Consider the following 15,432-nt stretch of genomic DNA (forward strand, 5'->3'; position numbering starts at 1 on the left):
TGCGTCAGGAAAAAGGGACTGAGGACCCTGTAGTTTGGTCCCTATATATCCCAGACCAACAAACCAGCCAATCGGCATAACCATTAGTCTGACATTGAAGACTGTGGTCTGCTTAAAACTTGGCCTGGTGATGTAATCTCTTGCACCATAAAACCCATCCCAATGGTAAACTAAATGTATATCGTGACTGTTTCTAGCATTCTCCGCGATTTTACCGAAAATTGAATTGCTCATTAATTTATAAAAACGTTTTTCAAAATCACATGTCACAAGAGCACTCTGTTTGTATAAATCAGTATGCTTGTTCAACCAGGGACGCTGCTTGAAAGAAATGGCAGAGGTAATGTTAAGAAGTTGCATCTCCAACCTGAGACACTACTGGAGGTTTCTATAGTGTATAAAGTATCTCTGTTTATTCCCCAACATTGTCAGCAGCTTGGGGAAGAAACCATTTTTCGGGACTAAGAGCTCCAGACACTATGTCAGGTCACTGTAAGTGTCATGAAAATTGGTGAGGTATTCTAGGTCTGCCTCCAAGAATACCTTCTACCAGCATCAGAAGCCATATTGAAGATCTCATCCTTCAGTTTGACGATTTCATATTTGGACAGCCATCAGAATCTTCCAAACGACAGAGATTTTTTCATGCCTGCCCATAGAGAGTCATTACATCCAAGAAAAGTATGTAACTCAAATCGTCAGATAGCCAGTCCTCCTCCTCACTAAGACGCAGGCTCTTCGCCTTAATGTACCTGTGTAGATAATGGCGAAGTCCCCACGAATCCTGCGTTTGAAATTAGCAACACATCAACATCAGTCAACAGTTTGAGGTAGAAACGTATCTTTTTCACATTGTGTTCCTCAAAATGCCCAGATCACTGTAAAGAAGGTAGGATCCGGAGTGTATGTCTCCAGGTATACACTCCAGAATTTCTCAAAAACGTCCATGAGCAAGTGCATAGCTGCCTACATATACAGTTTAGCATAAAGTTCTTTATCAGAGATGTTTAATTTCTTCCAGATATTCATCACATGCCTATACTCCACACCCATTATGGCAGTGCTGTGAGTTTGCTGGAGAACGTGTTTATATTGGGCGATGTGGTTTCATGGATCTCTCCATCGAGGCAAGATATTCATATAGAAATACCCCGTTCTTTGGTATAATCTGGAGCTTTGCATCATCAGGGAACGGAGCTCAAGTGATACGGATATTCTCCTGATGCGTTATCTCAGCAGTTTTCTGAAAAGGTGCCTGCATAAGTGGTAGCGAGTCAACGAAGTGGAGTGATATTCTTGGCGTCATTCATTGGAAGTATGAAATATATTTTTCTAGATTATCAGGTGTGTGATTGACCTTATCATTCTCCAGCCCAAAAGCACTAAAGCGCTCAACCAGAAATTGAGCATCGTACCTATTCACGTTATGGAAGAAGATTGGTATGTGTCGTGACAGTTGTGTTTCAGGTTGCAAGCATTGTGAGCTGCACTGTGGAACTTCATTGTTGGATGACAGTGATCTCAACGTCGATTCTGCGCTTTTCCGTCCAAAGGCAGGTCACAAATATGACACTTAACTGCTTACTGATATAAGGCATCATTCTCCTACGAGTTGTCCATTGGGATGTTTCTACTATAAAGGCAACCAACATCCGATTCAAGTTTTTCGAACTCAAAGAGCAACTATCTCGCAGGATCATCCCCAATAGGGGAATGAAATTTGTTGCAACTGGAATCAAATGAGGATGCAACCTGATATGCTGCATTCTGTGAAAGTGTTACGAGAGGCATTGGGACCACCTTCACAATGTGCCATATGATATGCTAAACACTCTAAGTCAGTGTACAGAACAAAGGAAAATCTTTCCTGGTGGTAGGCGCTTTTAAACTTTAAGAACATTTTTCCTCAGTGAGCATTTCCACAAGGACCAGTTCCTGGCTCAAATAATCAATTAAATACAAATGCTCATACTTAGTAGAAGAGTGGAGCCATCTGCGGCAAAAGTGACTTGTCCCTGATTTTTCGGCATTTGGGCAGACAATAGCTGAGACATGTTTTTCATCCAGAAGTAGTGTTGCATTTGAAGAATAGCAATAGACCTATAAGCTTAATATGCTGACCAGCTACTCTGGGAAATTGGAGGGGTCCAACTACTTTATACTTCACATCTCATGGCATGCTTTTTTCTCGTTTACATGCAAACTGTAAAAATGCATCATATAATTAATGTTCTGCCTCTGGAATTTTGGTAGATTTGGGATAGCGACGAGGAATGCGATACCTTTCACGTTATGATTTCCACATACTTTAGGTGTTTCATATGTATCTGTACGACATGTATGTTTTGCGTAATTTCTGTTGCAAGCCAGAACGGACCAAATGAAGCTGTATTCATACCCCTCATCTAGATTCTGGACTTAATGCATACCATTTTAGCGGACATATCATCTGGAAGAGGGTTGAGCTGGACCTCTGTTAACTGGATCGAAAAGGTATGCGTGCACATCAAGGTGGAGCATGCAACTGAGAGCCTTACCAGAGCCTCTTGCCTTCATACTGGAGAATCGTTTCAGTATCGCACTTTTGCTAAAAGTTCCATACCGCTCTGCAATTGACATGCCCTGCAATATCTTACCATCCTTCCAACAAAAAACGATGCTTATCCCTGCAACATCATTGCTGCCTTCCTTAGGGGCGGGCGAAAGATCACAGAGAACTCCCTTTCCAACACTACTTGACAGAAAGGAAGGAAGTTAGGCAGATCTAGAAATTCATTGACAGCATCAATGCGCGAATGTAAGATCATATCTGTGAAAGCACTAGCAACTAAGCAGTCTGTGGGGCTACTACTGCTGGACCCACTACATGATGACGGCAATGTCATCGATAGCACTGCTATCATTAGGCTGGATGTTGTAGCCTGATGGCCACAAACATGGTTCAAATGGCTCTGACCACTATGGGACAACTGCTGAGGTCATCAGTCCCCTAGAACTTAGAACTGCTTAAACCTAACTAACCTAAGGACATCACACACATCCATGCCCGAGGCAGGATTCGAACCTGCGACCGTAGCGGTCGCCCGGTTCCAGACTGAAGCGCCTAGAACCGCTCGGCCACTCTGGCCGGCTCATGGCCACAGATGAGATGTCACACACATTGATCATAGTGCTCTGCTACCACTAGGCTGACGTGAAGAGGATGCCGATGACCAGATCAATGAAAGGTCTGGCAGCAGTGTTGTGAGCCCACTTCCAGAAGCTTCTAATACTCTTCCTGTAACAGAAGAAGTGAAAATAATTAGTATCACACACAGACACAAGCAAAACACATGTACATCCACACATAATAATTAATTTCTGGTGCATATGTTGAGGTTCGCCAATAATTAGTGCTTTCAACCACTCATACTGATTATTAATCATAATAATAAGTGTGGTATATCCTAATATTTTTTCGGTTTAGCTCGGTTTCTACTTCTCTTTAACAACAGTATCAACTTTATCTAGAAAAAAGATCTGTATGTAGGTATAAAAAGATTATTATTAGTATTATTATTGCTACTGCTCGAAGAAGAAGTAATGCTATTACTCAAGTATCTGCCTCTCAATGTCGTGTCATCCCCCACGAGCTGTGACTAGAAGAAAATGGCGTCATTACTTGTGGTACCTCATCCATAATACGATCGAAGCCCCACGATCTGTGAGTGGAAAATGGCGCTGGCTCACTTTCAATGGCATGTATGTGGTAATCCATGATCTGACCGAAACCCCGTGAATTCTGTGTGGGGAAGGGTGTCGTAGACGCTAGTTGTGATATCAGTGTGTCCACTCATAGCGAAAACAAAGCAACAAAGGAACACGTAAGCATTACATACAGACATGAAAAAAATTACATGCATATACAGAAAGAAATTCTTATGTTCGCCATCAGCAAATCATTCACGAGAAATGTGATTGTCTCATCGTTAAGAAGTATTGACAATGTGCTTGGAACCACGTTTTCAGCATCCGACAAATAAGTGCACTTACCGGCGCCTTTGTCATCATCTTGTGCAGAACGCATCATGGCTGATCAGACTGGAAGGAAGAGGAACTGTTCAGCGCCAATTATTTATATACAAGTGGGTTGGTTACTGGATTCATGTGCACATGTACAGAGGTAGCCAGACATCTGAGTTCATGTAAATCTAGGCAGAGCTGACGCTCATGATTTTCACTGCACGTGCAGCACTCATCTACCTGTACCACGCGCTTTTTGTGAGTCATATGCAGTTCACACATGTACGTATGTCAAATCGTGAACTATTGACTGATACGATGTATACATTCATGGTACCTGTAATCCAACACTTTTGCAAGTGTTAAAACGAGTGCGAACGTGGTACTGCAATAATCTTCCAGCTGAGTCAGCATAATCTAACCAACGTGATGTTGCCTGCCTGTTCCTGCTGCGTCCTGGCAATGCCCATTGGTACAATTTCGGCTGCCTAACGATGCGTGTGCTCACCCAGGCCCCTAGCACTTCTTTTTTTACAAAGATTGCAATGGAAAGCTTAAATTACATACATATTAAATGAATAAATAAATACAAAGATTTTAAAAAAAGAAATAATTTACTTGTATTTATTAGTAAGCCAATTCAATAATAGTTACCGCGCGGGGTAGCCCTGCGGTCTAGGGCGCCTTGTCACGGTTCGCGCGGCTGACCCTGTCGGAGGTTCGAGTCCTCCCTCAGGCATGGGAGTGAGTGTAGTCCTTAGCATAATTTAGTTTAAGATACATTATGTAGTGCGTAAGCCTAGGGACCGATGACCTCAGCAGTTTGGTCCCATAGTCCTTACCACAAATTTCCAATAATAGTAGAACATTTTCTGCTACAACTTCTTGAGGGCAGGACATCTTTCTGTATCCAGATTACAGACAGACGCACATTTATAAATTTTTTGAAACCAGGAAATCTTCTCTTGGCCTTAAGTATACTATGCTGACTATGTCCAGAAGCTTGGAGCGACGACACCATACCAGAACGTGCATCTCTTCATCGTCCCAGTGATTTGCGTGGTAAAATCGTGTCAAACACACCACCGTTTTTCGAGTTTGAGCAGATTGCACTGAGCTAAACGGTCTGAGTGAAGCAACAATTGTGGAATACCTCGTTAGTAGTTGTCTTGGGTCGGAGAATGAAAGTAATGCTACATCTCTAATCACAGATCGCCCACAGTCATCGTAAAACCTTTGTGTGACTGCAACAATCTTTGTTCTTCGAGGCATCGTTGTATATTGTGATGTATCTTGTGCAATGCCTCTACATTTATACTACACATTGTACAATTCCTGTTAACAGAGGGTATTTTCTGAGATAGCGTATGCTGCAGTGCTTGCAATGAAGTTTTCGGATGATTCGAATTCAATACGTACGTCCACAGTTCCAGTCTTCACTGCCTCATGTTACTTTGAACAGTCTGTCACCACTATGTGTGATAGTAACTTAACCTCGTGCGGGAAAAAACGTTCATCTGAAACCACCAATCTCGCAATATGGTTATTAAATCTTGCATACATGTCATACAATAGTCCATAAGATACAGATGAGCTGTAAATTATTGTACGGAAAAACTGGAAGTTCAGGTAAACTCAAGCACTGGTTAGTTTACCGTTGTCAAATATGCTTGAGTCCCTTTCAAGACTCCCCTTCCTGCATGGTCGCTGCGCCAGAATAATAAAGCGAGGGATTTCTAGCTGGATACAAGTCTTAAGAGTCCATGCTTGGCGAGAAGACTGCGGAAGGATCGTATATACAAACAAGTCCCATGAACTGAAAGTTAAGGACAGATGCACTCCAGAATTCAGAACGCATAAAAGTTTCAAATTTTCTTCGTCTGATAGCGATAGCTGCGGTGTTTTCGATATCAATGTATCCAGCACAGTTTTACGCCCTTCTTCAATTTCTCCTAGAATGTATCTGTAGCATTTCGATCTAGAATAAAATCTTGCTTCGCGTTCATTGCAGTATGATTGCTGTCTTTAAATAAACCCATTAACATTTTGAGTGTCGATCCATCTACGAACCATTCTCTGTTTTATAGAGCATTGTCATCAGATGTTGATGCAGAACCTTGAGTGTAGATATGATCCAACGTTTCCGGTGTGGGCCATTTCAACCTGATTAAGTTCTTACATTCTTTCTTAAAAAAGGAAAGATGAATGCACTACGTGCAAGGCGGAATGTTACGGCCAGTGGCACGGCTTCCACAGCACACTGAGAGTGTTGTGACTATTTCATTAATAGCTTGTTTCCTTGACGTTTTATGGCCTCCTCTACTAGAAATGCACTCGGTTCAGAGCTTTTCTGTAACTCCTTTGTGTAGAAAATCCCTGCAATATCTTCACCATCATTGTCTTTTAAGGTGTATCTTATCAGGTCTGTGTGCTCCACCTTGCAACTGTACATGTCGCACATGTCGTTGTTGATCAATTCGGTAGCTACATACCAAATCACCTTTGTTGAAACTTCTGCTGGCGTGGATCCACCATCTTAATACGGTTGTATACTGTGTTTGAAAAGTCCATTATCATGGTCATCAAAAGGTCTGTTCTTAATTTATGGTAAATAGTGTGATCATACTTAACAATGAGTTGTGGTAGGATGTTTAGCGCCGGCCGAAGTGGCCGTGCGGTTAAAGGCGCTGCAGTCTGGAACCGCAAGACCGCTACGGTCGCAGGTTCGAATCCTGCCTCGGGCATGGATATTTGTGATGTCCTTAGGTTAGTTAGGTTTAACTAGTTCTAAGTTCTAGGGGACTAATGACCTCAGCAGTTGAGTCCCATAGTGCTCAGAGCCATTTGAACCATTTTAGGATGTTTAGCAATTTGCACGTCTCTTGAAGATTAAATTGCTTCCACATCTGGTATTTGATCATCAAGTACACCCATTCGACAATATCAGCTTCCAAATGGAAGAATGTTGAGTAGATATTTACCCCAAATCTTCCATTACTGCTTTGAAAACCCTATTGTAAAATTCACCCTGATGGTTGGTCCGAAGGTTTTCGAGGCACTGATGCATTTGAGTTTGCAACAGTACTTCAAAAATCTCTGAAACTTCCTTCCCCACTTTTTATTTCAAAGGCAGAGTCCAAGCGAATTTGCTGTATGTATCTGAGACCATTAGAATGTATTTGAAACTGTTATTCGAATGTGAGATCAGCCTGCCATAAATCATCCAATTGTTCTACTATCACAGGTCATGGCAGAAATTTTCTGCTTGCAGGCTTGTAAAGCTCATGAACATAATTAGTCGATGATGCGTCTTTCTCGAAGCTCATACACTCCTGGAAATGGAAAAAAGAACACATTGACACCGGTGTGTCAGACCCACCATACTTGCTCCGGACACTGCGAGAGGGCTGTACAAGCAATGATCACACGCACGGCACAGCGGACACACCAGGAACCGCGGTGTTGGCCGTCGAATAGCGCTAGATGCGCAGCATTTGTGCACCGCCGCCGTCAGTGTCAGCCAGTTTGCCGTGGCATACGGAGCTCCATCGCAGTCTTTAACACTGGTAGTATGCCGCGACAGCGTGGAAGTGAACCGTATGTGCAGCTGACGGAAATTGAGCGAGGGCGTATAGTGGGCATGCGGGAGGCTGGGTGGACGTACCGCCGAATTGCTCAACACGTGGGGCGTGAGGTCTCCACAGTACATCGATGTTGTCGCCAGTGGTCGGCGGAAGGTGCACATGCCCGTCGACCTGGGACCGGACCGCAGCGACGCACGGATGCACGCCAAGACCGTAGGATCCTACGCATTGCCGTAGGGGACCGCACCGCCACTTCCCAGCAAATTAGGGACACTGTTGCTCCTGGGGTATCGGCGAGGACCATTCGCAACCGTCTCCATGAAGCTGGGCTACGGTCCTGCACACCGTTAGGCCGTCTTCCGCTCACGCCCCAACATCGTGCAGCCCGCCTCCAGTGGTGTCGCGACAGGCGTGAATGGAGGGACGAATGGAGACGTGTCGTCTTCAGCGATGAGAGTCGCTTCTGCCTTGGTGCCAATGATGGTCGTATGCGTGTTTGGCGCCGTGCAGGTGAGCGCCACAATCAGGACTGCATACGACCGAGGCACACAGGGCCAACACCCGGCATCATGGTGTGGGGAGCGATCTCCTACACTGGCCGTACACCACTGGTGATCGTCGAGGGGACACTGAATAGTGCACGGTACATCCAAACCGTCATCGAACCCATCGTTCTACCATTCCTAGACCGGCAAGGGAACTTGCTGTTCCAACAGGACAATGCACGTCCGCATGTATCCCGTGCCACCCAACGTGCTCTAGAAGGTGTAAGTCAACTACCCTGCCCAGCAAGATCTCCGGATCTGTCCCCCATTGAGCATGTTTGGGACTGGATGAAGCGTCGTCTCACGCGGTCTGCACGTCCAGCATGAACGCTGGTCCAACTGAGGCGCCAGGTGGAAATGGCATGGCAAGCCGTTCCACAGGACTACATCCAGCATCTCTACGATCGTCTCCATGGGAGAATAGCAGCCTGCATTGCTGCGAAAGGTGGATATACACTGTACTAGTGCCGACATTGTGCATGCTCTGTTGCCTGTGTCTATGTGCCTGTGGTTCTGTCAGTGTGATCATGTGATGTATCTGACCCCAGGAATGTGTCAATAAAGTTTCCCCTTCCTGGGAAAATGAATTCACGGTGTTCTTATTTCAATTTCCAGGAGTGTATATTACTTATAATGTTTTAGTTGTATGACAATATTCCCTGCGGCAACTGGTGCTGGAAATATAATCTAGCTACGATTTCATTCGGGTCATCGTAATATGTACTCTAGAGGTAAATTGTTCAGTTGTTTATGCTGAACTTCAAGCCCTTTATCTGCGCTATGTGCAGCTGCTACAGCTAGTTTAATTATATTTTTCTATATGTCACTCTTTGAGCCTTTCATTCGTCATTTTTTGGTCCTATGTGCGTTGGTCATGCATAATATTTAACTACATACTATTATATCTGTTGGGGTATAATTTTTAATGTTCGATATTTTTAAGAATATTAACTCTAATAAACTGTGCGTTCTTTCAAATTCCTTATACCCAACTAATATTGCATTCTCAGTTAAATGTATTGGGTGCTTACGTAGCATATATGGTTTCGTCCTGCTGATACCGTATGTTCTAACTCAGCGTTACTGTAACGATTAAAGAAGGCAGTAATAGCATTCAGTCCCTCATCTTCTCCTCCTCCTGATCCTCCTCCTCCTCCTCCTTCTATTCTGCCTTCAACCATGGTGTGGCAGATCCCTTTCAGATTATCTGTTACTTTCTTAAACGTTTCCAAGAGCAACTGCCCTAACTTTAACAATCGTAACTTCTGTCAAGTAGCCTTCTGAGCCTCAATAACTTTAGTCTTTTTCGACTACATGCTGCTCTATACTGAACCATTTTTGAGGTTTACATCTTATATAGATTCTGAGACCACTGGTGATGGAGGGAGTCAAGTGCCTTAACTATGGCCTTGATACAGGGTGACAATTATTGAACTATATGAAAAAAACGTAAATGAGTTACAAACTACGGCGTGCACACATTTTATTTAACATCTAAACGTCACTGCAGATATTTGAATTTAGCTTATGACACGTTCGATATGCCTGCCATCATTGGCGATGAAGTGGTGCAAATAAATAGCGAAATTCTGCATGGCCCGCAGAAGTATGTGAACATCGACGCTGTCGATGACCTCCAGAATGGCTGTTTTCAGCTCAGGAATGCTTATGGGCTTCTTGCTCTACACCTTGTCCTTAATATAGCCCCACAAAAAGGAGTCGCATGCGTTCAGATCCGGAGAAAAGGCCAATCGAGGCCCATACCAGTGGCCTCTCGTTACCAAAGAGCCAGAATGCGATCCCCAAAGTGCTCCTCCATGACATCAGACACTCTCCTGCTAAGATGGGGTCGAGCTCCGACTTGTGTGAACCACATCTTGTCGAAATCAGAGTCACTTTTGATAATGTGGATGAAATCGTCCTCCAGAATCTTCACGTACCGCTCGGTAGTCACTGTGCCATCGAAGAATATTGCACCGATTATTTCGTGACTGGACACTGCACACCACACAGTTACCTGTTGAGGGTGAAGAGACTTCTCGATCGCGAAATGCGGATTCTCAGTCCCCCAAATGCGCCAATTTTGCTCATTGACGAACCCACCCAAATGAAAGTGGATTTCGTCGCTAAACCAAATCATACCATGCGCGTACTAATTCCCATCATGCCCTGCGGCCAACCGTGCACTTTGAACGTCCTACTGCAAACCGTTCAGACGTTACGACGATTTTATTTCATACAGTTCAATAATTATCATTCTGTATATCCATGCATATATGTCAGTTTCGCTTTGATTTCTTCACTTTTCTCATTGACATATAGTTTACACTGCTTTATTCTGTCATTCAATACCTCAACATTTATAGCTCCCATCTCGATAAGATTTTCCAGTTCCATTAATTTAGCGTTGATTGCCTCGATTATTCTGTCAAATAGATCATGCGCTTTGCGCCCTTTGAACTAATGTGCAACACATGTGCAGACTTGTACATGGTCTACATTATATTGATACAGTTACGTTTTAATACGCTGCCTTTTACGCAGAATCTCACTGAAGTTTCGTCTATATCGGCCGTCATTTAATTTCCTAATTTTATCTATCACCAGAAAGCCTGCTGGAATTATTCCAGCAGTCCTACATATCCCAACGATTTTATTGACTGATGTGAGAGTTTCCACATTTGCTTGGTAAATATGCTTTAAATTCAGGTCGTTCAGTTTGAAAGCGATTATAAGGTTCACATTATTCCAGTCCAGCTGCATCGGAGTCCTTGAATATATCTGGCTAAAATAAAATATATTGACTTGCATATAGCAACCAAAGCAGAAACATCTGCGGATCTCATCATGATTTTCCACAGCAATGTCGTCAAACATGAATACTGTGCTTGGCTTTATTTTTTGAGGAGGTGGAATAACACTGCTTTCGCTGAATTTTTGGTATGTTACTCCTTGAATGCCATGCAAAATCTCATGCAACACCTGATATTTTAGCTGAAACGTGTTTTAGGAAAAATACATGCATGCTCAAAGAGGATTCCCTCAGAATGTGTTAACAATGTTAGAACAAGATTAGCCATCACACAGCCCGAAGACTCAAGAACCAAAGCACTTGTAATATCGAGAAGTAATGATCCATTTTTCTTGTTTTTCAGGTTTCCAGCTTCATTGCAGGACCTGTCACACTTTACAAATCCCTTGTGGTGTGGTCGTTTCGTTCACTTGGTCGTGGTGGTAACTGTTCGTTTACATTCGAATGCAGGGGTTTAATAAACTCTTACATGTGGCTGCGTATGTAAACTAACTTAAGTAAGATTGTAGTTCTGTGCCCACAACTGGTAAAGTTGAATCATACTTTTCCACATTCGTCAACGAACACCATACTTCATATCGTTGAGCTATGGTTTCTTCCGACGGCCGGAGAGTTTGGCGAGTTAGCTCTAGTAGGTTGCTCAACAATGATTCATAGAACTGGTACAAATATGACTGCTAACTTTGTCGACACTTAAGCTCATGCTGTGTTGCATAGCTAGCATTCACTAAACTCTCAAAAGTCTGCTCTCTGTTGTTAAATGTTGTAACCGCACCAGAGAAATCCCCTACGTACAGTGTATATTCACCCATTACCAACAATAGAAAGAAAACTTTTCCATCCAATAAGACCAAAATTTGTGCTGGCACGCCGCGCGGCCTGAGGCGCCTTGTCACGGTCCGTGCGGCTCCCCCCGACGGAGGTTCGAGTCCTCCCTCGGGCATGGGTGTGTGTGTTTTCCATAGCGTAAGTTGGTTTAAGTTAGGTTAAGTAGTGTGCAGGCTTAGGGACCGATGACCTCAGCAGTTTGGTCCCATAAGACCTTACCGTAAATTTCCTTTTTTGCACTGGCACATGGTAAAGTCGACGCCATTCATCCATGGGAAATAGTATTTTGATGTCACTAAATCGACGGTTATTGAATTCTATCATAGGGTAGAACTTCCTATTCGATGTCACACTGATACAGACAAGTTTAGACCCACTAGTGTTCAGACAGTAGGTTTGGTTGAATAGCATTATTTTCACATCAAGTAACTCCTGCTGCAACGACTTCATCTCGCCTACACGCATTACTATTTTATTTATTTACACGTCAAGTTCCGAAGGACAAAATTGAGGAGCAAATCTTCAAGGTCATGGAACGTGTCAGTACATGAAATTACAACATAAAAGTAATAACAGATAAAAATAAATGTTTATGAACCCGTAAAAAGTCAGTTCCTAAGTTTAAGTAAACGCAATCAACAATATAACAAGAATTAGCTTAATTTTTCAAGGAACTTCTCGACAGAATAGAAGGAGTAACCGATGAGGAAACTCTTCAGTTTCGATATGAAAGCGCGAGAATTACTGCTAAGATTTTTGAATTCGAGTAGTAGAATATTGAAAATGGATGCAGCAGTATACTGCACACCTTTCTGCACAAGAGTTAAGGAAGTCCGATCCAAATGCAGGTTGGATTTCTGCGGTGTATTAACTGCATGAAAGCTGCTTATTCTTGGGAATAAGCTAATATTGTTAACAAGAAATGACAGTAAGGAATATACATATTGAGAGGCCAATGTCAAAATACCCAGACTCGCGAACAGGGGTCGACAAGAGATTCGTGAACTTACACCACTTATTGCCCAAACCGCCCGTTTCTGAGCCAAAAGTCTGCTTTTAGAATGGGAAGAGTTAACCCGAAATATAATACCATACGAAATAAGGAATTAAAATAGCCAAAGTAGACTATTTTTCGTGTCGAACGATCATTCACTTCAGATATTGTTCGAGTAGTAAAAATGGCAGCATTAACTCTTTGAACAAAACCCTGAAAGTGGGCTTTCCACGACAGCTTACTACCTATCAGAACACCTAGAAATCTGAACTGTTCAGTTTCACTAATCATATGCCCATTCTGTGAAATTAAAACATCAGGTTTTGTTGAATTGTGTGTTAGAAACTGTAAAAATTGAGTCTTACTGTGATTTAGCGTTCGTTTATTTTCTACGAGTCATGAACTTAAGTCATGAACTGCAATATTTGAAACCGAGCCAATGTTGCACACAACATTCTTTACTATCAAGCTAGTGTCATCAGCAAACACAAACATTTTAGAGTTACCCTTAATACCAGACAGCATATCATTTATATAAATCAGGAACAGGGGTGGCCCCAACACTGATCCCTGGAGCACCCCCTACTTGACTGTACCCCACTCACACTCCACATCACAGCCGTTCTCAACATTGTGAATAATGACCTTTTGCTGTCTGTTGCTAAAGTAAGAGGTGAACCAGTTGTGAGCTACGCCCCATATTCCATAACGTTCCTACTTCTGGAGCAATATTTTGTGGTCAACACAATCAAATGCCTTAGTTAAATAAAAAAATATGCCTATCGTTCGAAACCTATTGTTTAACCCATCCAGTACCTCACAGAGAAAAGAGAATATAGCATTTTCAGTTGTTAAATGACTACTAAAGCCGAACTGTAAATTTGATACCAAATCGTGTGATATAAAATGATCAGTTATCCTTATATACATAGCCTTTTCAATAACATGAGCAAACAATGATGGAATAGAAATAGGTCTCAAATTATCTACATTATTCCTTTCTCCCTTTTTATAAAGCGGCTTTACTACTGAGTACTTTAATCGCCGAGGAAACTGACCATTTCTAAAGGAAAAATTACAAATACGGATAAATACAGGGCTAACATGTGCAGCACAGTAGTTCAATATTCTGCTAGGCACTCCATCATAACCATGAGTCTTCAATGGTTTAATTATTGACTCAATCTCCCTCTTGTATGTATTATAGAGGAGTATTTCAGACATCAATCTCAGAAAGGCATTTGCCAAGAAAGTTATATGATTCCCTATAGAAACTAAAGTTTTATTTTTATTTACCAGCAATGCTCAGAATATGATTGTTAAATACTGTACATATATCTGATTTATCAGTAACAGAAATATTTTTACTGCGAACTGACTTTATATCGTCGACCTTGTGCTGCTGACCAGACACTTCCTTCACAACTGATCATATGCTTTTAATTTTATCCTGTGAATTAGTTATTCTATTTGAATACCACATACTCTTTGCCTTTCTAACAACATTTTTCAGCACCTTACAATACTATTTGTAATGGGCTACTGCAGCTTGATTGTGATTACTTCTAACATCTTGAATAACTCTTGCTTTGTTCTACATGATATCCTAGTCCCACTAGTCAGCCACACGGGCTGTCTATTACTGCTAGTACCACGTTTGGAACGTTCTAATGGAAAGTGTATCTGCTTCTTTCCATACTCAACACCATCAGCGTCAATACTTACACCATGTCGTAGCAGGGAGTGTTGATATGCATCTTGACATCCTTAATCTTTAACCTTACATATGTGTAGGACATTCAGCCAGAGGTGGCACGCCGACTGCTGTGCGTACCGATACACACTTATTTAGGCAATATTTACACAACTGCCGACAATATTTTCATTACAATTTCTGGAATACCACAGCAAGAACAGCAAGTTACTTCAATATCTACCTTCTTCATCAGCACTCCCATCACAACGTGCTGTGGACAAAATTAATTTAATACAGAAAACTGAATGCTTGGTTGGACATCTGCTGTGTCGCAAATAGGGCCCATACTGTACACCTGTGAATGTCCATAGCATCTGTCAGAGCGGACCTTTCAGGCTATACGTGTATCTCTGAACTAAATTAATATGAATAGTCACATAAACAGTTTCTCTTTGCCCTATTCTTTTTGAACCAGCGTATATTGTACTGCCAGTAGATAAGCAATGTCAGGGGAATAGACCGGTCAGGAAAGTTCAGTGATTTCGAATGTGGATTAGTCATTCGATGTAATCTGAGAATTAAACTCATCATGGGCATTTCGACCCTTCTAAAGCCGCGCAAGTCGACTGCTAGTGATGTGTAACTGTGTAGTGGAAACGAGAAGGAACAGCCACAACCAAACAGAGCCCAGTACTGACAGACTGGGACTGTCGAGCATTATGGATGATTGAAATGAATCGCGTGAAGTAAGCGGAAGGACAGCTCCTCTTAAGCCTGGAAGGCTACAAGTTATCACGTACAGTGCCAACACTGAAGTACAAAGGAAGTGATGTTACGATATAGTGGACTTTTTAATGATGGAGGTGTGAGACCCTTATTGCATTTTAGAAAACCTTAAATGTGGAAGGGTGTGAGTACGTTTTACAGCAGTGTGTGCCGTGTGCAGTAGAGGAACAGTTCGGTGACGATGA

General features: G+C 42.4%; 1 protein-coding gene across 1 annotated transcript in view; it reads left to right on the plus strand.

The window, feature by feature from the left end:
* The first annotated feature begins 4,209 nt into the window (after window positions 1-4,209).
* Window positions 4,210-15,432, plus strand: part of LOC126235572 (odorant receptor 83a-like) — a 170,094-nt gene continuing 158,871 nt past the window's right edge. Inside the window, exon 1 of the mRNA XM_049944290.1 lies at window positions 4,210-4,260. Within this exon, the coding sequence (XP_049800247.1) occupies window positions 4,210-4,260 (51 nt within the window). The remainder of the gene's footprint in view (window positions 4,261-15,432) is intronic.

This window comes from Schistocerca nitens, chromosome 2 (assembly GCF_023898315.1).
Source record: "Schistocerca nitens isolate TAMUIC-IGC-003100 chromosome 2, iqSchNite1.1, whole genome shotgun sequence".
NCBI lineage: Eukaryota > Metazoa > Arthropoda > Insecta > Orthoptera > Acrididae > Schistocerca > Schistocerca nitens.